Source organism: Desmodus rotundus, chromosome 13 (assembly GCF_022682495.2).
Source record: "Desmodus rotundus isolate HL8 chromosome 13, HLdesRot8A.1, whole genome shotgun sequence".
In the NCBI taxonomy this organism is placed as follows: Eukaryota; Metazoa; Chordata; class Mammalia; order Chiroptera; family Phyllostomidae; genus Desmodus; species Desmodus rotundus.
Genome location: NC_071399.1, coordinates 89,044,881 through 89,069,461, shown reverse-complemented (window position 1 = coordinate 89,069,461; position 24,581 = coordinate 89,044,881). Strand labels below are relative to the sequence as shown.

The following is a 24,581-nucleotide window of genomic DNA, read 5'->3' as shown; positions in this document are numbered from 1 at the left end:
CCGGTGCCCGCAGCGCCCCGAGCCCCGCCGGGCCGCCCGCCTCGGGGCAGTCCCGCGCGGGGACGGGGCGGGGCGGCCCGCGGCCCACGTGGGGGAGGAGCGGCCGCCCCCGTCGCCAAGGCCCAGGGACTGCAGGCGGCGGGAGCCGGAGCAGGACGCGGCCCGCAGGCGCGGAGGCGGTGAGCGGAGCCCCGGCCTGGCGCGCGCGGGCAGCAGGGAGCGGGCCGGGAACCGGGGGTGAGGGTGGGGGAGCGGGCCTCCGCGCCCGGGCGGCGCGACCTTCCGGGGCAGCCAGGGAGGCGGCCGGCGCGCAGCACACGTGCCCGGGGGCCCGCGGGCGCCCCCCGCCCGCGTGCTGCCCCCGGGTTTGGCGGAGACTCTATCGGGGTGCGCGGCCCGCTTCCCGCAGTGGTCACCTGCTGGCCAGCGTTGCCCTCCTTCGCCCCAGGTTGTGTCATGTGGCCTCGGGGCTCCGCGCCCTCTGTGCCCGATCGCTGGGGCGGACCGAGGCGCTTATGAATGGGAGACTCTGGCAGGTTGCTGGGCAGAGCTCGCGAGTGTTCAGAGCGGGGCAGACAAAGTTGGAAGTCGTGTCCTTAAGCTGCCCCTCGTGCGGACGAGGATGCCAAGGCTCGCGGGCAGAAGTGCCACGCTGGCTGCTAAGCGGCGAGGCCGGTGTGCGTCCCAGCGCCCTTGTGCCCCAGCTCCAGTCCCTGCCGGAGGGCGGCCGGCTCCTGGGCCGGGTTTCCCCCGGAGGTGGAACCTTGCTGTAGAACGCGGCCTCCTCGGATTCTCCCTTTAGAGAAATTCATTTCCCTAGGGAACCTCTAAGCTGTGTGGTCAGCGCTGCTGTTTCTCCCGAAGTGGACCCTCGTGTTGTTTTAAACGGGGAGAAAGGGACGCTGAAAGGGTTTGGTTTTTATATTCCAGGTAGTACTGAAGGCCGACGAATCCCCCAAGCCAATTATCTCACACGAACCAGAGCTGCGCATTATTCGAATCAATAGCCCAAACTTCGTGAGTTAGTGCGTTAGTTCCCATCACTGTTAACTATCCCAATAATTCTACAGTTCGTAGGACTTAACTTGTGTATGTTTGGCTTACCTAAAGGGGTTGGGCTCACCCCGATGGCATCCTGCGATCTGCCCTTGGAAGAAAGAAATGCCCATTCCAAAAGGAGCGGCAGCGCTGACAGGCCACAGTGGCTGTGTCCCGTTCGTGTCTCTCCTGCACGAGGCACAGCCACAGTCCATCTTCCTCTGGCCTCAATTTCCCACCTGAAAAGGGGACATTAGGTTAGGACGTTGATATCCTTCTCCAGATCCTGGGTGGCCGCCACCTCAGCAACTGGCACTGCCTCTCCAGGCCTGTTCATAACGCGAAATCCTTGTCTTGGGTTTTGAACTTAGTTGCTTTAGGTACTCAAGTACTGTGTTTTGGGTGGTTCTGGTTTTAATTTTTTGTTAATTAGATTCTTGGTGTCTGGTCATGGGCAACCTTCTTCAAGTGGTTAAAAACCATTTGGCAGTTAAAGTGATTTTCTGCTGACATTCAGGAGACGTTGGTGTTCATCCCAGGGTGGTGTTCAGCCCACCCACCCTTCCTGAAAGGCGGCCTGATTCAGCTCACACAGGTCTTCAGTGTGATGAGGAATAAAAACTGTCCCTTGCGGCTCACAGATCAGTCACTTACATAGTTTGGAAACCATACAGAATTGGTTGCTGGATTGGTTACTTTAATACTCTGTCAGGGGTGTCGAACTCATTTTCACAGGGGTGGGGGGGCCACATCAGCCTCGCAATTGCCTTCAAAGGGTCAAATGTAACTTTAGGACTGTATAAATGTAACTACTCCTTAACTAGGGGCAAGGAACTCGGCACTGCCGCTGGATAGGAACAAGGTGCTGAGCTGGCTTCGGCCCGCGGGCCTTGTATTTGCCACCTGTGCCCTGTGTTAATGAGCCACCCTTCCTTTTAGTAAAAAGTCTCTATTAAGTCCATACCTCAGCAGTCACTGATTTTTGTCCAAAGGTAGAGGAATAGGCTCTAGTTTTTGCACTGAATCAAGATTTCCAGGAGAGGGGCCTAATTATTTCAATATGTAACAGGTCCCCCAGGTGGTTCTTACAAAGCAAATCTTGGGCACAGCGGAGCAGGAGTAGCTTCTCCAAGCGTGGTTGGGGGTCAGGCTTTATCAGCTTGTGAAGATGGGCAGTATTTCTGGGGCCACCTGAGCCTATCAGTCAGACTGTCTTTCAACAAGGTCCCCAGGTGATTCGCGTGCACGTGATGGTGGAGAAGCTCCGGGGGAGGGAGGGACTGTGATGACCACAACCTTATTTGGCATTTGTTTCCAAGGGTTTCGGGATGGTTGGAATGAAGTGCATTGCTCCAGTGGCTGTAGATTGATACTCAAGGAAGGTTTTTGATCTGGGAGCTGTTAGTGAGGAGGTGGTGGGAGGGTTAAAGAGAGAGGCCAATCAGGAACTGTGCTGGCATCCTGAGCCCTCCCCCTTTGGAGCACCCTGGAGCTGATGTCTCAGTTCCCCCAAGTTCAGGTCCAGTACCCAGGCAGCAGGCCCAGAGACAGGGAGGCTGCAGAGGCCTGTCTGATGGTGAACTCTTGCCTCCACCCAGGGACATGAGGTGCCTGTCATAAGCTTCAGGGACTTGCCTGCGACGGAGTCCAGCAGAGGAGTGGGCAAACATGAAGTCCAACCCTGCCATCCAAGCGACCATCGACCTCACGGCAGGGGCTGCAGGTAATCCCAGAGAAAACTCCATCCTCTCTGCCTCAAGTGCTCTCTACACGTGAGACCGAGGGAAGCATGGTGCAAATACTACTTTTTTCACCCCCAAGTAATAATGCCTTCACTTAGAACGGGGCTATTGATCAAAAGTGTAATACGGAGCTCTGAGCACAGGAGAAGGTAAAGTAGTTCCCATTGTGTTCGAACTGCACAAGTCAGGGTGCAGGGTGGGAAGGTCCCCAGTTTGCCGCTGGAATACATCACGCCTCAGAGCGGAGGTCCCTTGTCCTTTGTCACATGGCTGGGACGAGCAGGTGACGGATTCTCCTCCAAGCCTGGCAGTCTTCAGAACCCTTATTGTATAAAAATAACACCATGCTATCTCTCCAGGGAATCCCGGTAATATCCTTCTTACTGTCAGGGAAAGAAAGGAGGACACCCTTTAGAAATGTCTTTGGTAAATGAGACTTCCATTCACTGGATCTTAAAGTCCCGGAAGGTCAATAATACGAGGCCCTAGGATTTGCCAGGGAACGGTGGCCCGGGCCCCAGCCCCAGCACAGACTTTGGCCCCATGGGGCACAGGTAAGTGCTCCCGGTGCAGCTTGTGACAGACAAGCCACTCTTGAGAAAGATGACCTTTGCTCAGCCTGACTCAAAGGGCAGCATGGGAAGTGGGTGGCTGGTAACTTGTTCTCCAGATTCCTGTGTCCGTCCCATCAGGGCTGAGGAGCATCAAATGCTCGGACTTCCGAGATGAAGACCTTGGTTTGCCCTTGCCGCCCACCCCCCCGCACTGATTCTTACCATGGGTTGTAGCTCCCGAGAGTGGAGAGGCCACAGGGGTGGGCTCTCCACTGTCCTCTTAGGCGGTGGGACCTCATGGCTCAACAGAGCAAGTGCATTCAGACGGCCACCTCCTCTCATCCTGTCATTCGCTTCCTTGTAAACAAGAAATTGGGGTTCCGAGGGAAAAAATGTATTTTCCCATGAACCAAAGGTCAGCCAAGGTGAGCTAATGAGGAAGGCTAGAAATAGCACGTTGCAGAGGCTTCTCAGGAGTGCAGGGCACCAGCACCAACTCCCAGTCAGAGACCACAGGCGTGTCCCACCTAAGGAGCAGGGGAAACTAAGGGCTTCTGGCTTCTGCCCCCCGCCTCCCCAGCCTTTGCCTGCTGTATGCCAGCCCCTCACCCTGCTGTGGAGTTCAGCTGCAGCCCCTCAGGCCCCACGCCCCACCCCACTGCCTGCCCGTCCCTAAAACCTTGGGACCATTTGGTCTCTGTGGTCTCTCACTGCGTGAGAGGTTCTCAGCTTTCGGAATTAAATGTCCTTCAGTCTATCAGAGATGTGAGATCTTCTGTGGTAGAGTTGGAAAGCTCGCCTTTTCCTAGGGAGGCGTCTGTGTGCCACAGTTATAAGTGACGGTAAAACTTAAAGGTGTAGATTGCAACTGTGTTGTTGGGCGTCTGGTGTGGAAGGCACGGTGGCTGCCACCTGCACGGGGCTCTTACCTGAGCTGATGTGGACTTTCCCTGATACCTGTTTCCTGCCCTGGAGACACAGCTCACCCCGCACTGCGTCAGCACTGCCCCCCCCACCCCGGGTGGTCTGACTTCCGAGAACACCAGGCTTCTCGGTGAGGGCTCTGTGCTCTCCACGGAGGGACCCGTGGGCCCTGAGGAGAGCAGTTCCTGGTAGGGACCTAGAACTCCCTCTGTGTGCAGTGCAGACGGGAAGCAGCTGTCCCCTTTGGGAGGGGTCTCAGTCCTCACAGGATGGGCTGGAAGGGCCTGCAGAGAACACTCAGAAAAGAGGCCTAGGTGGCTTTGTTCAAGTTCGAACAGCTTGGTGGAGTGAACACAAGGCCGAGACCCAGGCTGCTGCATCCCTTGTCTCGTTCTGTCGTCCTCTTGGTTTTACTACAATTCAAGGAGCCGACAGCAGCCCCGGAGGGGGGTTAGTTTGGAGCCTTCGCTGCCCCAGCTCTCTGCATGGGGAAGCGGTTAGGCCTTGGGATTTCCCTGCTGGCCCGGAGCAGGGGCCTCGAGGGTCTCGTGGACACAGCCCACCCAAGGACAGGATTAGTATGGACTGCTTGAGGCCCAAGGTGATGTGGGTGTGAGATCCGTGGGTCCTGTGTCTCTCCTTTTTCTGGTAAGCAAACCTCTCCACCAAGCAGATTTTCAGTCCGGCTCGTCTACCGGGAAGCTGTCCCTGTCCATCTACCACAGCTACTGTAGGGCAGAGCCCAGGAGCGGCTGGGGAGCCCCAGGGAGTGAGGCTGGGGGAGAAAACAGATAACTGGATCACGACTGGGACGAGGCAGCGTGCATCTCAGGTCCAACCGCACTAAGGGGAAGCCTGTGGTAGGGGAGGCCCGTGGTAGCCCTGCCGGCGGTTAAGACGGGTGAAACGTGCTCCCCCCACTGCGGCTGCTCTGCTGCAGTAACTGCCTTGTGTAACTGGCACCGTCGGGGAACGCGGCATTTTGGGTCGTTGAAGTGTATGCCCTCCAACGCCCACAGTGAAGAACAAACCAAAAGCCTCTGATGGGAGTACTGTGAAATCGATACAGCCCTCTGCATTGCTCAGCTGAACCTTTATTGACTGCCTCTGGAGGGGGGTGAGCTTCTTGCCTTTTGGGCGGGTGCACCAGGTAATCCTGGGTGGAGGTCGGCTTCCCGATTTCCAGCTCTGCCTGCCCCGTGAGCTGTCCTTCCTAGCCGACACAGTCCAAGCCCAGTATATTTCCCCAGCACCTTGTCATCTGCTGACGTGACCACAGCAGCGAGCCCAGTGAGGTGCCGAGTACAACCCGGTTGGAGTGCCAGTCCGGCAGAATCAAATGAAGGGCCAGCCCTGATAGCTCGGGAGAATGCAGAGGCTGTTTCCCTGTGTCAGGACACGAGGTGTTCGGAGGTCTGAGCTCCAAGCAAGTAGAGAAATAGTTAATTCCTGTAAATGACTCCTGGCTTCCTTGACGTGGTAGGTGCCTGAGGTCCTGCTGGCTCCCAGTGGTTGGTGCTGCTGTTCAGAATAGTCGGCGCCCCCTGGAGGCGGGCGCAGGGAGTTCCTGGGCAGTCCCCTTTGTGTGTGGTCAATTACCTGTGAAATTAGCTTACCTCCCTGGAAGGAATGAGAGAATCATAGCCAGCATTGGAAAATTCATTAGCTTCCTACCTGTTAGAAACGTAACTCTTACAGATGGGCAACAAATGCGTATCATGGTAACCTGCGATGTCTGAACCATTCGGGATGATTGTGTTAAAACAGGGAAAACTTCCAGTTAAAATAGTAATGCTCTGAATTAAATGCTTTATTCAGTGTATCCGCATCTAAGTTATCTAAATTATGTACCAACTTAAAAAATTCTGACTTTCACCTCTTCTTTCAGAATAATTAAAGTATTTTGACAGAATTAGAATAGTATTTTATTCTGGCCCACCAGTACCCAGGAAAGAATAACTCTAATTATAGCATTGTGTTAGTAAATTACATTCCACCAATTCAGAATTGGGGATAATTTGATAAGACAAAGCAAAAACATATTACCGCTCTCCTACAAGAAACAAACAGCGAGAAGATCACGAAGATCCTACTTGTGATTTCTTCAAAGAAGAGATCGAACAACTCAGACTCTTTGGAAACGTCTGTTCCTCTGCTAATAATTAATTGGGAGTTACTCCTAGCAGCCCCTCCCCTATCTCTGCCTTCCACAACTGAGTTGGAGTCACCGTGTATAATGTCGAAGTTATGAAATTGTATTTCTTAAGTTTTTAAAAAACGTGCTGGGATGACCTTGGTTAATAACATCGTAGAGGTGTCAGGTGTGTGGTACTGTAAACACCATCTGTATGTCACCCTGTGCGCTCATCACCCACAGTCTGGTCCCCTTCCATCACCACGCGTGGGATGTCCTTCGCCTTCTCCAGCCTCCCCCACAGTTCCGCCACGTGGTCCCTCGTACTGTTGTCTCTGTCTGTGCGTTTGTTTCCTGAATACGTCCTGTAATGCTTCTCTTCGATTCTGACTGGGCTTTAATAACCTCACCCAGCGGTTACGGTCCCTGGCACAGCCAGGGGACAGCGGAGACTCAGTGGCCTTGCAGGCCCAAGGGAAGGTGGCAACATTAGCCAGTGGCCGCTCCCAAAAGGCAGACCCCGCCCGGCATCTGGGGATAGAATAGGGTCATTTCAGGTCTGTCTCTTCCTTACGTTCAGAATTTCTCTTGAAGTCATCTCATGCAATTTAGATTTGCTGTAGTTAATACTCTTACAGCATAAAAGCAAACACATATGTAGTTTTTGCTAAGCAAAGATACATTTCAGTTCATTCCTTGTCTGTTTACAAATTCTGTGTTGGTAGAGTCCAAAGAGAGGCTTTTCTATAGGGCCAGCTATTTAACTCCTCGGGGGTTAATTAGCCACTCTGTTTTCTTTATCCGGTGCCAGTTCCTCTGTGATTGTTCGATAGTCGTCAGCACCAGGAGGCATTAGGCAAAGAGAAGGGATGGACTTTTCCCAGACGTCCCTCCCTGTCCTTTGATAGGGATGGACACACACACACACACACACACACACACACACACACACGCAGGAACCGCAGCAGCGGCCACAGTGTCAGGCCTTCCCCTCCGTTGTTATATTCGATCCTTGCACGACCCCGACTAGGAGCTGAGGCCGGGAAGTCCCCTCACTTGTCGAGGACCGCACAGCCGAGCCAGGGTTTTCAAGCCCCGACCCCTCCGACTCCCTTGCTCAGTGCTGCTGAACACAGGCCGCCCCCTTGCTTCCGGTGGCCTCGCCTGTGGAACACACACACGTCCCTCTACCGTGTGGCTCCTTCGGGGCTGGAGCCGGGTGCCAGGCACACGTGTTGTTTCCTGGATGGGTTAGCAGGTTGTGGGGAGCGAGAACAGTGAGAACGAGCTGAAGCAGAGCTCAGTGCTGGGGCAGGCCCCGGTCCCCCATTTCCACAGGGCATTGAGCAGCGCCCTAAAATGGCTGTAGACACGCACTACAGAAGATTCCTGTCCCGTTTGCAGGCGGCACAGCGTGTGTGCTGACGGGGCAGCCCTTCGACACCATGAAGGTGAAGATGCAGACGTTCCCCGACCTGTACAGGGGCCTCACCGACTGCTGCCTGAAGACCTACTCCCAGGTGGGCTTCCGAGGCTTCTACAAGGGGACCAGCCCCGCGCTCATTGCCAACATCGCCGAGAACTCGGTCCTCTTCATGTGCTACGGCTTCTGCCAGCAGGTGGTGCGGAAGGTGGTGGGCCTGGACAAGCAGGCCAAGCTCAGGTGAGTCGGGGATTGCTGGCACTTGTTCCATTTGTTACAAAAACCACGTGCAAAGAGTGTTTCCTTTTTTGAAAATAACCCCCTTTCTTTCTGATGGTGAATATATTGTGCCTGTATCGGAATGCATGTTTGCATCACACTGAAGGAGGATGGACCCTCTGTGGAGAGGGAGCCACCCTGGGTGGGGGTGGGGGGATGGCGTGCTGTGGGAGAACACTTTTCAGATGCTGACGGTGCAGCTGCTTCTCTCGTGGGCAGAAGTGCTGGACAAAAGCCTTGGATGCCCCATGTGGCCCAAGCTTTAGGTTCTACTCTGTTGGCCAAATGGAGAGTCTTGAAAGAGGTTACCTGACCCAGATAGGTCCGAGGATAGACGCGGAGTTGTAGGACGGGTCAGAAGAGTTGGAGAAAGTGCAGGTGAAGCTTCTGCGGCCAGGTCTGCCCCGAACATCGGGCTCTGGCTTATGTCCTGTCATCCCTGATCACCACCTTATACAGACACTGAAAAGGATTCAGAAGCCTCTGGGACGCTGCGCCATGCCTCCTCCGAACACCGATGTATTTGAAGTAACTTAGAACTATTATATCAGCCTCGTGGTTGCAAAGGGCAGGCATCCTGGTGGTTTGGGTAGGAATTTGAAATCACATAGCAACTGAGGGTCCCAAGTGACTAAAGTAGGTTCCTTTGCAACAGAAGTGTTCTCCCGGAGGTCCACAGATGGCCCCGTGTATAGGCGGGAGTTCTGTCTCGATGGACAGAACCTGTTCTCTAAAAGCGTGGGGCGGGGTGAGCTCCTTCAAGGAGACTGTTGGTGGGGGGCTGAGCACGGACCCTGGGGCCGTGCAGCACAGAGGGGTCAGGAAGGAGAGAGGAGGTGAGGAAGGAAGCAGGAGACGGACCAGACTGACGGGAGAGCCTGTTGTGACTGTAGCTCGTCCCACTCGAGGCAGAGGCTGGGCCCCGAGGAGCAGCTGGGGAGATTCTGCAGCAGCCCTGCAGTAAAGGAACCTCCTATCGCCCTTGGCCTAAACCAGCACTCGATTCTGTTTTGCACTCAGAGTCTTCCTGAGGCCACAGTTGGGGCTTGGGGGTGTTTGGTAGGAGTCGGCTCTAGAGGACAGGTTAGTCAGCAGAGCAGTGGAAGGCGAGAGTGCTCGTGAGGATCTGTTGTGAACGTCTACAGTAGCCCTGTGAACACTGGCCGGTTCTCGGTGTGGGCGCTGCTGCCAGGGCTGTTGTCTCCTTTGACCTTTGACCAGACGGGGTGTTTGACCTTCCATGGCAGGGCTGTGCCGGTACATGTTTGTTGAACCCGTGACAGTCGATTCTTACAAAATCCCATCCTACACCTGTTGCCATTTCAATTCCAGTGCTAAACGCTTACGCTTAAGGCGCAAGCTGGGGCCCTCGGGCCTCCCTCAGTGCCCTGGTAGATGAAAGTGCCCCCTAGAAAGCCACAGTCCACCACAGACCCCATCTGGCCTTGCGCTGAGCAGGCGCCCGAGCCAGCCTGCATCTGAGATGGGATGGCCAGCTCCACTGACAGATGCCCCCTTGTTCCCGAAAACTTGGCGAACCAGTTAATGACCCCGATTGACTGCTGCTCAAGTCAGCAGGTTGACACAGGGACCCGTGGGCCCCTGAGTATGGGTCTGCAGGCTGGCTGAAAGACGGCAGAAATCATTCTAGGCTTTGGTTTTGCCAACGCGGGGGGGAAGCAGGAGCAGAGTGGGAAGGAATGGGGTGAGCAGGGGGCAGTTCCCACACCCGGAGGGCTGAGTGCTAGCACAGCCGTGCACCCGGCACGTGAGAAATGGTCTCACGGCCCATTCTCTAAATCAGAAGGAAGGCCAGGCCCCAGGCAGTGTCCTCCTCCTGAGAGAGCCTACCTTCTGAGACCTGACACCCGCCACATCCAGCTGCAGCACCACGGCCAGGCCACTAGGGGATAGGGTATCGGGGCCAGGACGGGAGGTGGCCCTTGATTTCACACTGAGGTTTGCCCACAGTTTATGTAACTATTAGTTTGTTGTAACTTTAGGACACCTGAGTGTGGTAGGCACATTAAGCTTTTGCTCGCAGTCTGTGGAAACCTCGTAAGGGCATGTCTGTACCGGGGGCCAGCAAGCCGAGGGGGTCCCTCCCCGGGGCGTTTGGAAGCCTGAGACTGGCGCTGGTCCAGCGACAGCAGGATGCCAGCACTTAACAGGGGAGTTCCAGGGACTCACAGTCCTGCTGGGGGCAGCTCTGGCTTTCCTGCCCTCCACCCCAGGGTCGTTTGCCCCCCCTGCCAGGGGTGCCGCACGAGGAAGCACTGTCTCGGGGCAGAAAGGGTTTTCTTTTCCGACCCCACACACTCTCAGGTGTCTTCCCCACAGTTTGTGTCTGAGACTGTCCCCCACAGTCACAATCCCCAGTGACTGGCTGGTGGTGCTGCCGGACACGGGCCGAGGAGGCGAACGCGTCTGTCTGTGTGTGGCTGTGTGTCCAGGCCTCCCTTTGCACACACGTCCAGCTTCGCCGTTTTACCTGGAGCTGGTGGACTTGCTGGCTCATGTGGGCTTCGCCCTCTCCCCCGTGCCCTGTGTTGCTGAGGTCAGGAGGTCATCAGCTGAACTTGGAATCTTTTTGGAACAAGCAACTTTTTGGTTAAAAATTTACCCTGGATTTTCACCTGGGGCAGTTATAGTATGTGTTTGCCCCAGGCTGGGTTTTGGCCTCAGAACCTAGTTCTACTTGAAGCTCAGTGGCAAATACACTGGAGCGCTCGACACTCGTGGTGTGCATGTGTTCACGGAGGGGAGACCGGGGGCTCGTTCTTCCTTCTCTGTGTTGTGTTCTGTACGTCACTCAGTGTCGCAGTTCTGGCTGCTGTGACCAAATGCCACTGACTTGCTGGCTGAAGCAACCCACATTTGTTTCTCATACATCTGGAGGCTGGAAAGTCCAAGAGGAAGGTGCGGGCTGGTGTGGTGTTGGGGGTGGGGGGCCCTCTTCCTGGCTTGCAGAGGGAGGGTGCAAGCTAGCTGCTCTCTTTTTGGTCTGTTCTGTTAGGGGTTCTGATCCCACCTGAGGCCTGCACCCTCCGACCTCATCTAACCCTAATTACCTCCCAAAGCCCCCCTTCACACACTGTCACAGTGGGGTTAAGGCTTCGACATGGGGCTTTGGGGGTGGGGGACACACACAATCCACAGCCCTGTGACTCATAAAAAGAGGTGGGTTTTACGGTCCGGCAGACCCAGGTGTGAATCCTAGCATTGCCACTTGGCAGCGGTGTGACTCAGGCACGTGACTTTCCCCACGTGGAAACTGGTGTATCGCTGTCGACCTCGCAGGGTTGTGGGGTCCTCAGGTGGCACAGTGTGTCTCTCTCCTTTCATCCGCATGCTCCTGTGCTGTGTCCTTTCAGCGACCTGCAGAATGCCGCTGCCGGTTCCTTCGCCTCTGCGTTCGCCGCGCTGGTGCTCTGCCCCACGGAGCTGGTGAAGTGCCGGCTGCAGACCATGTACGAGATGGAGGTGTCAGGGAAGATTGCCAGCAGCCAGAAGTAAGCGCCCCCGGGCACCGGCAGTGGATCTCTGCTGCCTTAGCGTATCGAGTGGTTTGTAATTTTGTATTGTACTAAAATTAAGTAGAGGATAGAAGAGCAGACGTATCTACTGCAAACTGTGGTGTTTCCAAATCCTTTCCCCCACCAGCTGGAGGATAATTTTCTGAACGGACTGCCTGTGATGTTGAACCCACCACCCCACCCGACAGACAGATATGTAATCCCCCAGAAGTGGGGAAGCCGCGGGTTATACCCCTTTCGGCCTGCATGCCCCCAGCCATGTTGGGAGGCCCCTGGCTGGCAGCTTTGGTACCGAGAGCTGAGCTTTCACAAGGGCTAATTTGGACTCGGAGATGACTCTTTGATGCTTGTTCCCAAGCGTCACATAGGTGTTCAGGCTGATCAGCCCAGATCCTTGTGGTAACTCCCTTCAACTGTCCCCCACCCCCACCCCCCATCCTTCAGGGCCCAAGTTCCGAAAACCCATGGAAACCCTTGTAAGCACAGCTCTCTTCAAGACCGAATCACTCTCCATCTCAGTGTTTTTCCCCATTACCATTTGGGCAGTTGCTACAGAAGGGGCTGGGCGAGTAGAATGCCATTTATTTTTGCTGCATTTGGATACTCTTTATTGTAATTGCACTTCTTCACTGTGGAAAATGGGTATTAGCTCTTTTACATGGTTGATAGTAGGTCTTCTAAAAATGTATTAACCATTTTAATAAAATTTCTCTCCTACAGAATAGTTCAGGTGATACAACTTGTTACGAAACATTTGTATCTATGCTTCTCTGGATATGTCTTTCCCACAGAAGCCTTTTATTCGCAGCATTCTGGTTCCTCTGTTTCATAAAGTCAGCTGCTTCCTCCCTGCAGCTGGATCAGGCTTGATGACGGGGTGCCTGGGGTGCCTCATTGTCTTCAACACTCTCTCCCTGTCTGCTCCCAGCACAGTGTGGTCTGTCGTGAAGAGCATCCTCAGAAAGGACGGCCCCTTGGGCTTCTACCATGGACTCTCAAGCACTTTACTCCGAGAAGTACCGGGCTACTTCTTCTTTTTCGGTGGCTATGAGCTGAGTCGATCGTTTTTTGCGTCGGGGAGATCCAAAGATGAACTAGGTAACGTGCTCGCATTGGGGGTGCCGGTGTGAGCTTTCCCATGGAGTGGCCGCTGGGGTTCCGGTTCTGTGCATCCCCCTTGGCACTGGGGTTTCTGGACACTGGGAAGCAACGTGGCCCTGGCATTTGCAGGTGCCTTCCTCTGGGTGGCGCTGGCACTGGCTGGGTGGCCCTGGGCTTGGTCATTGTTTTAGGACAGGCTGAAGCCCAGTGTCCCAAACTTCTATGCTGGAATAACATTCATTAATTTGTTCTGGCACCATTTTAGGGGCGAGGAAATACAGAAATTCCTTTCCCTATGGGAAAGCAGCCATAAATTGGACGTCACCTATAAATCATCTTGCATTAAGCTTAAAACATGGTAATAAATCTTGCTAGTGTTTTGAGAGCAGTGGACTTGCATAGTTCTTTCTAGCTTTGTTCCATTTCGCTGCTGGACACAACAGAGTGATGTCTGGCACACACCGGGGGGGGGTCACTTTTTTCTGAACCTAGTCCGGGGTTAGTCAAGCTCCCAGGCTTAACCGTCGTGTTTAATGAGACAACCTGGGTTTCTCCTGGTAAAGGAGGAGTCGGGGCTGTTGGGCTTTAAAATATTAAAATACTTCAGAGGGAGAACGTGGAGTAAAGAGCTGTGTTTCAGTGGTCTCAGTGTCACTCCTCCTGGTAGGGCGTTGCCACTGCTAGGGGCCAGAGGGCCACCGTGCTGTGGTGACCAGCCCAAATACGACCCTCCCTAGGGCTTCCCGTCCACACCACACCACACGGGGCGTGAGCTCTTCGCGCCCTGACAGGTGTCTCAGAGAACTGTGCTCCCCAGCATTCGCCTTTTTATTTGCACCTAGCTGCAGCTACTACCTTGACCTTCAGCACCGTCACACCAGCTGTTTGCCAATGCTCTTCTCTAGGCCCTGTCCCTCTGATGTTAAGTGGTGGAGTTGGTGGCATCTGCCTCTGGCTTGCTGTTTACCCGGTGGATTGTATTAAGTCTAGAATTCAAGTGCTGTCCATGTCTGGAAAACAGGCGGGATTTATTGGAACCTGCATAAGCATCGTGAGGAACGAAGGTGAGGCTGCCGCGGGCACCACATGCGAGCAGTGGGGCTGCTCTGGGCCCTGTCTCTGCCTTTTCTAGCACCGTCTGTGGACTGCTCTCCAACCCCCTTTCTTTAGCTTACTGTTACATTCTTGAGAACGTTTAAAGTTCTTATTCCTAACCCCTGGGCCAGGTCCCCGTGAGGATTCGCAGTTCTAAATAGCCTGGAGGGACTTAGTAATAAAAGCCGGACTCTGTTTAGGGGGCAGAGGTTTGGAAGTAGCAGCACTTGCTTTATGTCACATGGGTCTTTTCAGAGGACGACCCCGAGAGAACTACTGAGAGATTTGAAAGCATGCGCACCATCCTCAGTCCTAAGACTGCTGGAATTAAGAATGCGCTCAGCAACTTCTGAAGGTGACTTTCTATCAGTTTTTAGAGTTAGGTGGGAGAATGAAGATTTTCTACTTACTATTCATGTAAGTCAATTTTATGCTACTAGTTAGTGAAGAGCTGTGAAGTCTTCTGTCTTGATTTGGAAAGACAGAGTACAGTACGAGTGTGCAGAAACTGTTCGATTTGTGTCCCAAATAGAGTCCAGCCATCTTGCATATTTCCAATATTGTAGTAACCCTTCTTTAAATTTACCTAATACTTCATAGTTTCACAGAGCACTTCACACTTCCTTTATCTGATTGGAGCTTTATAACCCCCCCGGGCAGTGCTAAAACTAGAAACAGCCTCTGGCTTCAGCTCGCTCTTCCTGCTGGCCCTGTGCCTCGGGGTCCTCATCCCCTGGGAGAAGCCGTGATGGGCGCATGTTTCCTGAGCATCGACCAGCTTTGCTCAGAGACCTGCCACCGCCCGGCTTCCTGTGGCCTGTTCCGTCCCATCAATCCAGGGAAATTTGGACACGAGCCCTTTCGTCACGTGTTGGTCTTTGAGGCCATTGTAGGGACCTGGAACTGTAAAAACACACTCTGCAGCATCGAGGGGCATCTCCAAGGAAGGGGGTCTCGGCGTTCGCTCACTCTTTTGTCTCCTAGGAATACCGGCCTTGTACTCCGGACTGAAGCCCACCATGATCCGAGCGTTCCCGGCCAACGGGGCGCTGTTCCTGGCCTACGAGTACAGCAGGAAGTTGATGATGAGCCAGTTCGAAGCAGACTGAAGCGTCCTGGCGGGTCCAGACCCAAGGCCGGGTGTTCGAGAACTGCAGTTGATCTCAGGGCCGCCTGGAGTACAAGACCAATGTGTAATTGTTTTGATTTTAGAGCATTCTGTTGTTGTCTGCCATTCCTCTACCCTAAATGTTAAACTTTGTGGAAGGACCTCTATTTTACATCATTTAATTTCTGCCCATAATCGTACTGAAATAGAAAAGTTGCTGCCCTTGTCCGCGGCAGGACCTACAGGGTGAGCCTCTGGCCCTCTGCACCTGACCTGAAAAGATAAACAGTTGTGTCGGGGATTTTGCACGACTGGACGTGCACACGCAGTTTGGATGCTCTGTGTCGTGAGCGAGGCATAGTTCTGTTTCCTGCCTAATCTCCAATCACACCAGAAAAGCCCAGAGGTAGCCGCGTTCCGTGAAGATGTTTTTCCATGGTTGCCCCTTCTAGATGTAGGGTCTCCCTTAAAATATGCTTAACACATGCTCTATGCCAAGTGGTAAAGTTTTAAAAAGGGTTCCTGTGGTGCTTGAAGACCACAATAGCTAGCTAGATTTTAAAGAGGTGAATATACCTGTGCACTGATGCGGCTTCCCTGTTTCTGATTCAAGTCTCAGAGTAGCCATCCTGGACTTTTCCAAGATGCTGTGCTGTTAAAACCGTGCCATTCACTTTCTGGGTGGGGCCCTCTTCTACTGTCTGACATACTGTTGGCTGTGGCTCGAGCATCAGGCCTACAGAAGCCTGGTGGCCTTCACCTGCGCCACCTTCTCTCCAAAGAGCTTCTCCTTGGCCTGGTTCTAGGTTGAGGAAGGGCCTGGGGCTAGGGGGCCGCGCTGCTATGCTTTGTGAAGACCTTGTGGCGGACACCAGCCCTTAGCTTCTGTCTCTGGGTCCTGGCCTGGGTAGGATTCCAGAGTATTCCATTGGGCCCCTTTGGATCACTTACTCATTGCCTCCACCAGCTGAAAACCCACCCAGGGAGTTGAGTGCCAAAGCCAAGAGAAACCCTCATCCCCTGTCTGGTGATGGAGTGGCAGTGCTCGTGGGCAGAGTCCTCCCCTCAGAACCAGACCAGACGCAGCGCATGCATGCCACAGAGAGTCACATCAGGGCCGACCCATTCGCAAGCTTCTCTTGGGGTCTGTAACTCCTTCATCATGCTTTTCACCATGTGGAGCCTCTTACATCCGGTCCTGGCCATCAGTGAATTGTGGTGATGACTGTAGATGCGGTGTGACTTTATGAGCAACGAAACAAGAACAGTAACTTTGATTAAGTTATGCCATATGTATGCACTAACACAACAACAAGAGCCCTCGTTCCTCTGACGCCCACGAACGTCAGAGCTTGGGGATGAGCTGCTGTTCTTTGGCCATCTGAGTGGTTCTTGGTCCGAACAGGCTAGAAATGAAGCAAAGTAGGAAATGGGACCGGCGTCCGGCAGGAAGCAAACTGCTTTGGGCCCACGGTCCCCCTGCCTGGTGTCTGTCAGCCTGTCTCAGCACTGTTGGCAGCACACCTCCCATGTCCTCCTTTAAAGGGTTAACTAAATGTCTTCCACGGAGACAGCCTGAGGCGGGAAGAGGAGTGGGAGCGAGGCAAGGGAAGTCAGGGGGATTGTTTGTCGTTCTGTGTAGCTCATGGTTCAGTCTTTGCGTCTAATTTGTACCATTTCAGATCTGTGCTCCAGACAAAAATATAGTAACATGAGATACTGTGTTTAGAGAAATTCTGGTGTTCTATATCATTAAATTATTTGCCTAATATTTGAGTATATGAGGAGTTCTTTGCATACACTGCAGTTATGAAGCTCGGCACGTTGGAATGTCTGTCTCCCTCCACCAGGCTGCAGAGGCGATATGTCGGATTTGGCCAGATGCCATTCTGTTTTTTAAAATAGTTACAACTTCTTTCTGTTCAGTTTTGGATAATTCTGTTCCACCCAGGTTAGTAAAGCCTGTTTGAGAAAACCAGTACCACACTGATACGTTCCGATGTAAGTTTCTTGTGCTCGAAGAATCACGTTGGGTTCTAACAAAGCAACCGCCGGGGAGACCCCAAGCAAGTTTTCCTTCCCTGAGGGGAAGCAAAGAGTGTGGCAACTCACTGCCAGAAGTTTGGATGGATCTTGGAGGTTGGGGAAGAGGAACCCCAACTGTATCTCCTCAGATCATAAAGCAGGATTCTGACAAAGCAGGGGTTGCCAGTACTGAAATAGGTAGTTCTTACTCCTCACTGAGCCAGCTCAGCATTTCCCCCTGTTCAATGAAGCCTGCCTCCTGACCTGCACCTGCGGATTGGTGTGGCGTGAATTATTTGAAGGACACAGTACAGCCTGTTTGGCCACACCCATGTTCCCCTAACACAAACGAACAGGGCCTGATGCAGCCATAACACGGGAGGAACCTGAGAGCGTGTCCTCCATGGTCCCGCCTCCAGGGAGCCAGGTTAGGGAGAGTGGAAAGATGACTTGTGTCAGAAGCGCAACAGGGACCCTTTGTGGGTTATTTGAGGACAAAGAAGACGGCACTAGTATGCAGGCTGCCCGCCAGGGTTGGTGGTGATGGCGGCTCGGGCAGTCTAGAGATCGTGCCACTTGGCACCCACCGGCCCTTCTCCAACTAAAGCATTGCCCCAGCTCCCCTCCTTTCAAAAAATACCTGCTGTGGGCTTCCGGCCAAGACAGAGGCGGAGGTAGACACACGGTGCCTCCTCACACAACCAAAAGAAGGACAACAACAAATTTAAAAACAAAAAACAAGCAGAATGGCCAGAAAACCAAACTGTATGGAAGTCCGACAACAAGGAGTTAAAGAAGAAACACTCACCCAGACCAGCAGGAGGGGTGGAGATGGGCATCCAAGCGGGGAGGCAGCAGCTGGCAGACTGGGGGTCCCACATTCTTGTGTGGATAAGCAACTGGGGAGCAAGACAGCCCGCATGATCCAGGGCTCCAGAGGGGAAATAAAGCCTCAGACCTCTGACTGCAAACACCTGTGGGGGTTGAGGCAGTGGGAGAAACTCCCAGCCTCACAGGAGAGTCTGTTGGAGAGACCCACAGGGTCCTAGAATATACACAAACCCACCTACCCAGGAACCAGCACCAGAAGGGCCCACTTTGCTTGTGGGTATTGGGGGAAGTGGCTGAAGGCTGGCAGAGAGTGGAGCAAGTGGCACTGTTCCCTCTCAGACCCTCCCCCACAGACAGCGTCACAGTGCAGTGACGTGGGTTGCCCCGCCCTGGTGGACACCTAAGGATCCGCCCCTTACTACGGAACAGGTGCGCCAAGACAAAAAAAAAATGGCCCAAATGAAAGAACAGATTAAAGCTCCAGGAAAATACAACTGAGTGACAAAGACATAGCCAACCTATCAGATGCACAGTTCAAAACACTGGTTATCAGGATGCTCTAGGAAATCACTGGGTATTTCAACAGCATAAAAAAGACCCAGGCAGCAATGAAGATCGCATTATGTGAAATAAAGAAAAATCTACAAGGAACCAACAGTGACAGGAAGGAAACCAGGACTCAAATCAACGGATTGGACCAGAAGGAAGGAAGAAACATTCAACCAGAACAGAATGAAGAAACAAGAATTCAAAAAAATGAGGAGAGGCTTAGGAACCTCCAGGACAACTTTAAACGTTCCAACATCTGAATCATAGGATAGGGGTGCCAGAAGGAGAAGAGGAAGATCAACAAATTGAAAACTTATTTGAACAAATAGTGAAGGAGAAATTCCCCAATCTGGCAGAGGAAATAGACTTCCAGGAAGTCCAGGAAGCTCAGAGAGTCCCAAAGAAGTTGGACCCAAGAGGAACACACCAAAGCACATCATAATTACATTACCCAAGATTAAAGAGAAGGAGAGAGTTACCTACAAAGGAGTTCCCATTAAACTATCAGCTGATTTCTCAAAAGGAACCTGGCAGGCAAGAAGCACAGATGTATTCAAAGTCATGAAAGGCAAGGACCTACATCCAAGATGACTCTACCCAGCAAAGCTATCATTTAGAATGGAAGGGCAGATAAAGTGCTTCCCAGATAAGGTCAAGTTAAAGGAGTTCATCATCACCAAGCCCTTATTATATGAAATGTTAAAGGGATTTATCTAAGAAAAAGAAGATCAAAAATATGAACAGTAAAATTACACCCAACTCACAGCTATTACCAACTGAACCTAAAAGAAAAAAAAAAAACCCTAAGCAAACAACTAGAACAGGAACAGAATCACAGAAATGGAGGTCACATGGAGGGTTATCAGTAGGAGAATGGGTGGGGGAGTGGGAGGGGAAGAGATGGGGAAAGGTACAGAGAATAAGTAGCATAAATGGTAGGTAGAAAATAGACAGGGGGAGGTTAAGAATAGTATAGGAAATGGAGAAGCCAAAGAACTTACATGTATGACCCATGGACATGAACTAAAGGGGGGGAATGCAGGTGGGAGGGAGTGTGCAGGGCAGAGAGAAATAAAGAGGGGAAAAATGAGACAACTGTAATAGCACAGTCAATAAAATATATTTAAAAAACCCTGCTGTGGCAAGCACCAGGCCTTCTGAGCTGCTATCGGGGTGGTTAGTGGGTAGTGTGCTGGTTACAACACTGCTTAGTTGGAGTGGTCTGCCCTGAACCCCCGAACGCCCAAACCCAATCTCCCCCAGCAAACCATTCCTTTAATGTGTTCTTTGAGCAGAGCGCAAGGTTTTCCAGGACTGAGTATAGCGTTTTAACAGAGGCACTGTGTTTCTTATTCGTTGCCACCTTTGTTTCCCGATGAATTTAACTTGCCAATTACAGGAAAAATCCCTCAAAGAAGGGTAATTTCAATACAGCCAAACCAGAACTGTTCTCCAGGACAGTTATGGCATTATGATGCAGTGGCAGTGAAGTCACTTAGACTAAAATAGCACCAGGTACCAAAGAGAAAAGGACTCCCCATGGACACAGGACTAACCACTGCTTATAATGAAAAGGTGACCTTCCTTCACAGGGTCCCCAAGCTCAGGTGAAGCTGGTTCTTAGCGGGGGTGGGGAATGATCCTCTAGATCTCCACCCCTCCCGCCCCCACAAACATTTCCTCTACTTCACTTGTGATATTGCACAAAAGCAGGAGTTACTGAAGGTTCTTTATCCTTCGTGGTAACATGGTCCTCCACCCTCCCCAGCATGTGTGTGTGTGACCGAAGGGAGCATGCTCAGCTCTGTGCGGTGCTTGGGGGGTGAGAGACAAGCAGGTGCTGGGGTGGGGGGCTGCCATGGGAACATTTCTGTGGGTTTCAGACAGGCTTTGCTGACGATCTGGTATTTGTTCTTTGTAAATCAAAGGGAGGAAGAAGATAGAAGCTGCTTTTCTAACATGAAGTTATAATGTGAAACCAAGCAGGAACGAAATACTTGTCCAAAAATACAGAAGTAAATGAAGTAAACCCACCATATAGGGGAGAATCACAATTTTTAAATACTTCAATTACTTTGATATGAAAGTTCTAATTCAAGTTTTTAAAAGCAGTAAATGATGTCCCTGTGGAATGCGTTCCAAATTTACCTCAACACAAAACTTTATGTGACGTATATTCCTTCAGAACGGAAAAAAAATCACCATCAACGTAATCCCTTGTCTATATTTAATATATATTTAATAGATTTCTCAAGAACATATGTACATGTATGTAAATATTAGTATAGCTGGGAGGAAACAGGTTTTGAAGATATAAATATGGGGCAGGGATTGGGAAGAATATGATTCTATCCTGGAAGGGGAACTACACTTAATCAGATATCAGCTACAACTTGATCAATGGCATCAAAATATATTTCGACTGCAAACTCTGGACGATAAATTTTCCATGTTTTTGGTTTATGGGGATTGTCCAATTTATTCCTTGAAAGATAAAGCCTAGAACAGAAAAACAAAGTTACATTTTAGGGCTTACAGAAAAGCCATTCGGTAGGGCACCTCTGTTTAAGCTTTAAAAAAGATTTGCTGGCTGCGATTGGTCTCCGCCCCCTTTTCTGTGAGCCAGTGTTCCCGCCCTCTCCAGTGAGATGCAAAACATCTTAATCTTCAGTAACAAACACACAGTAACAACCTGTCGCTGATTCTTTTAACATTGACTTTTATGGGATCAGTGACATCTGTGTTTAATAAAATAAATTCCTGTGTGTGACAGAAATCAGAGAGAGAGATGAGATGTGTATTAAAATCACTAATAAAATACTCTTTTTTTTTATCCTTGCCCAAGAACATGCTTATCGATTGTAAGAGAGGGGAAGGGAGAGGGAGAGAGGGAGAGAAACCCTGATGTTAGAGAGAAACATCCTGTGCCCGACCAGGACCGAACCTGAAACCCAGGTATGTGCCCTGACAGGGAATTGAACCCGTGACCCTTCGATTGATGGGACGATGCTCTAACCAACTGAGCCATACCAGCCAGGGCAAAATACTGAGTCTTTCAAATAATGAAGTTGGCGTTTTCAGATGATTAACAATCTCGTAACTAATAAAAACAGCTTTACCAGGTAGTATGACAATTTAAATGTGGAAGAAATCTTTAAAAACATGTAAAAGTGGGGAGGAAAGTGATCTAAATTGTTGCCTCTCCAATATGAACTTGGCCTTTTAAAGGACAAAAAGTGTGTCCTTTCTTTAGCAAGAACCACTTCTGAGGAGTACATCAAATGAAGTTCCACCCAGATGTCTATTTGAGGGACTTTGCTCCTGTTATGAGTTAAAGTTTATTGTTTGTATACATCCAAAGAACTGAACTGGTAAAAAACTTTCATCCAATCCAAAGTTCACTCTATCAAAACCCATAAATGTGTGTGCATTATTAAGTCTGTAGGTTAGATGTTCAATTTACCGCTCCCTTACTGGACTTGAAGTGTGATTAGAAACAGTTCAAATTTGAAAAACAGGCTAGAATTTATGTAATGAAAACTATCAATTCCTGCCACAGGCAATCACAACCACTTCAAAGCTCACCCGCGTGATTGTTTGAGTGTTATTTTTCCTTTTGTATTGGGTGGTCCGGTGATATCAATAATCTCAAATTTTCAGCACCACAGAACAAATACTCAAAGTGGAGAACTTCTCGAGTCAGGAATGAGTTTCTGGACATGGTAAAGGTTTTTTGGAAAAATAATCTCCAAATCAGTTAATTACTTTTAAAAGTGACTCCAAATTTATTCAAAATCACTTTTAAATGAGAGACTACTAGTGATTGTCTTTTAGCCTTCTTCATTGATACTGTGTCTTGTCACTTCTGCCCCAGTGTACCAATCAGCCTTTAAACCAGCTGAAGGCTCCCAGGTGATGCCTGCCTTTGGCTCAGAATTTGGCCGCGGTCAGTCATCAGTAAATCAATCCATATGGAGGAGCTGCTAAGTTTAAGGTACTGAGCGGACTCGAGCTTCCATGGGAGGGGTTTATTACCACACTTAAGATCTGACTACACTATGTTTTAACTTACAGCACAGTCCTGTGGCAGGGACCTTGGGAATTATCTCAAGAACAGCCACAGTTTAAAAATATCCAGGTTAAAATGAGTATGTGAATGAATTACGGCAACTTGAGCATCTTTTGGTTTCTGTAAATTGAGCCTATGGCAATCGGCAAAGTAAGTGCCATTACACCTTATGCAGATGTGGAAGACAAGGCTGCTTCTACTGGAGTTGATCGTTAGCCATACCTGTTATTCTGTATAAAAGACGTGTGGAACCAAAAGAAAAACGGGCAGTTGTCATAGTCTTTCGGAAGAGCCTAAAAATACACGGTTAAAAAAAAAAAAAAGGGTTAGTCGTCATAGTAAAATTGATACCGAGAACTAATCACTCCAAAGGGATTAAAATTCCTTCCTTTATTCATTTACATATTTATCAAACCATTGTAGCCATTCGGTGTGCAGCACTTAGAGTCTAAAGCATGACCCTGGGGACGCAAAGGAGGAGGCTTTAGTGATTCTTGTTTCTATCGAAATTGCCATGGAAATGTACTTTTTTTAATGATGGATATTCACACATGTTAATGTGGGTTAGATAGTGCTAAATGCAATCTACTAAGGATCTGTGCCTATTTATGCCCCCAAATATCACCCATTTCTACAAGGAGCAGCTATTATATAATTAATGGTCATTGATGATGATAGAAATACCTAAATTTTTTGAACATGCTTTCATCTCATGGCCCTTGAAAATCGTAAAGGCCACATACTCCCAGCAACCCCTGGGCCAGTGTCCCTCCGCAGTGCTCTGCGCGGGGGCCAATGGCTGAGAGAGAATTCAGAGTGGCTCCATTATTCAAGGGGTAACCATCCAATATGGGAGCTATCCCCGCCACTTGCTTCAATGCATTTACCATTTCAGCGTTCAGTAGATTGTCCCCAACAGGGAGCAGGCAGGGGCTAAAGGAGGGCACAGGAGAGAAGTTTCACATCGATGGACATAGTTCCTTACTGGCAGTTTAGGTTGACAGTTTAATAGGAAAATGAATTGAAATTATTGAGACTCAGAAATGTGTTATAGACATACATTTTATGACATATAAACTATACGTTTTTGATACTCTGAGCAATGACAACAGCAGAATTCTTATTTTTCATAAAGTAAATATCAGACTATATAAAGTATGGGGAGCAATGTGTGTTAGAGACATAAAACGAAACTGTGATGCATGCTATGCAGTAAAACATAGCTTTGTCCTTTTTCCATCTTAGTTTCGGTATTACTTATGTGAAAATTAATACATGCAAATGTATAGACTCTAGAAAAACATGAGCAAAACTTTTAATTTACATTATGTTCTTTTCTTAAAAAAAAAGGTGTTATGGATCTGACTTGGTTTTGTCTTCCTCCCTGGCTAGGAGTTGACGTCAGCAAAGATGACAAAGGCAATCCCAAACCAGAATCTTTCAAAAGGCCAGGCAAGAATGGCGGCGGAGGACTGCTCACCGAGGACAGGAACCGTACTTTCACGTCGTCATGCAGAGGCGGGCAGCTGCCGAGATGAATGACCACTCTGTCTCTTTCAACATCGTGGACGATCTGTGAATGAACACACAGCACTCAGAGAGTGAGCTGCTGCGATAGCCGTTACCGACATAAGTATATCAGTGAAGTTCACTGAGGCTTCCTATATTTATTTACCAAGGACTCTCCGTCTCCTAGCCCTATTGCTACATGTATAAATAAATGTTAATCATTATTTCTATAAAGTGGTGATACTGTTGTCTACATTTTTAAAAGGCCAACAGGTTTGAGGGTTGTATGGGGGGGCACTGTTAAAAAGCAAAGCATTCAATTTTCTATTAGGGTTTACCCCAATGAACATTACTGTCGCATGTATGTCTCCAGTTTTCATATTCTGGGGATACAGCAAGAAGCTCAATTTTCAAGCTGGCATTCACAGTCGAAAAGCAATGCCTAACTGGTCATGTTTTGTCAAGCAAACATCATAGGCGCTGTACAGAGCAGATTGCTCGATGAAGAGACCTAAGAGAGGCCAAGTTTCTGGAGTGAACACCTTTGGAGCCATCCTATTTCTTTGTTACTGATTCATCCTTGTGTGGCGGTGCCCCCACAGTGAGAAAGGGCTCGGCCAGGCCCTGTGAAAACCACAAAAGAAGGTGCAGACTGAGTTGATGA

The 24,581-nt window shown here is 50.5% G+C and overlaps 2 protein-coding genes across 2 annotated transcripts in view; one reads left to right on the top strand and one right to left on the bottom strand.

Moving 5' to 3' along the window:
- SLC25A15 (solute carrier family 25 member 15) lies at positions 1-16,703 on the top strand. Its single transcript, XM_053916529.2, has 7 exons — positions 1-179; positions 2,637-2,761; positions 7,797-8,055; positions 11,469-11,606; positions 12,559-12,728; positions 13,637-13,795; positions 14,811-16,703. Exons 2-7 carry the CDS (start codon positions 2,707-2,709, stop codon positions 14,933-14,935), a joined length of 906 nt encoding a protein of 301 aa, XP_053772504.1. The 5' UTR covers positions 1-179; positions 2,637-2,706; the 3' UTR covers positions 14,936-16,703.
- Positions 16,704-20,701: 3,998 nt separating this feature from the next.
- The window catches only part of LOC112313683 (phosphatidylinositol 3,4,5-trisphosphate 3-phosphatase TPTE2), a 38,784-nt gene continuing 34,904 nt past the window's right edge, over positions 20,702-24,581 (bottom strand). The window contains exons 17-19 of the mRNA XM_053916370.1: positions 23,889-23,981; positions 22,631-22,701; positions 20,702-20,838 (exon numbers count right to left, since the gene is read on the bottom strand). Coding sequence (XP_053772345.1) covers positions 20,715-20,838; positions 22,631-22,701; positions 23,889-23,981 — 288 coding nt within the window. The 3' untranslated portion in view covers positions 20,702-20,714. The remainder of the gene's footprint in view (positions 20,839-22,630; positions 22,702-23,888; positions 23,982-24,581) is intronic.

Bases quoted from the DNA above. Each gene is read 5' to 3' on its own strand.
- SLC25A15 (XM_053916529.2), top strand. From the start codon at position 2,707: ATGAAGTCCAACCCTGCCATCCAAGCGACCATCGACCTCACGGCAGGG. The intron at 11,607-12,558 runs GTAAGCGCCCCC...GTCTGCTCCCAG, and splicing joins AAGATTGCCAGCAGCCAGAA to CACAGTGTGGTCTGTCGTGA. The intron at 13,796-14,810 runs GTGAGGCTGCCG...TTTGTCTCCTAG, and splicing joins AAGCATCGTGAGGAACGAAG to GAATACCGGCCTTGTACTCC.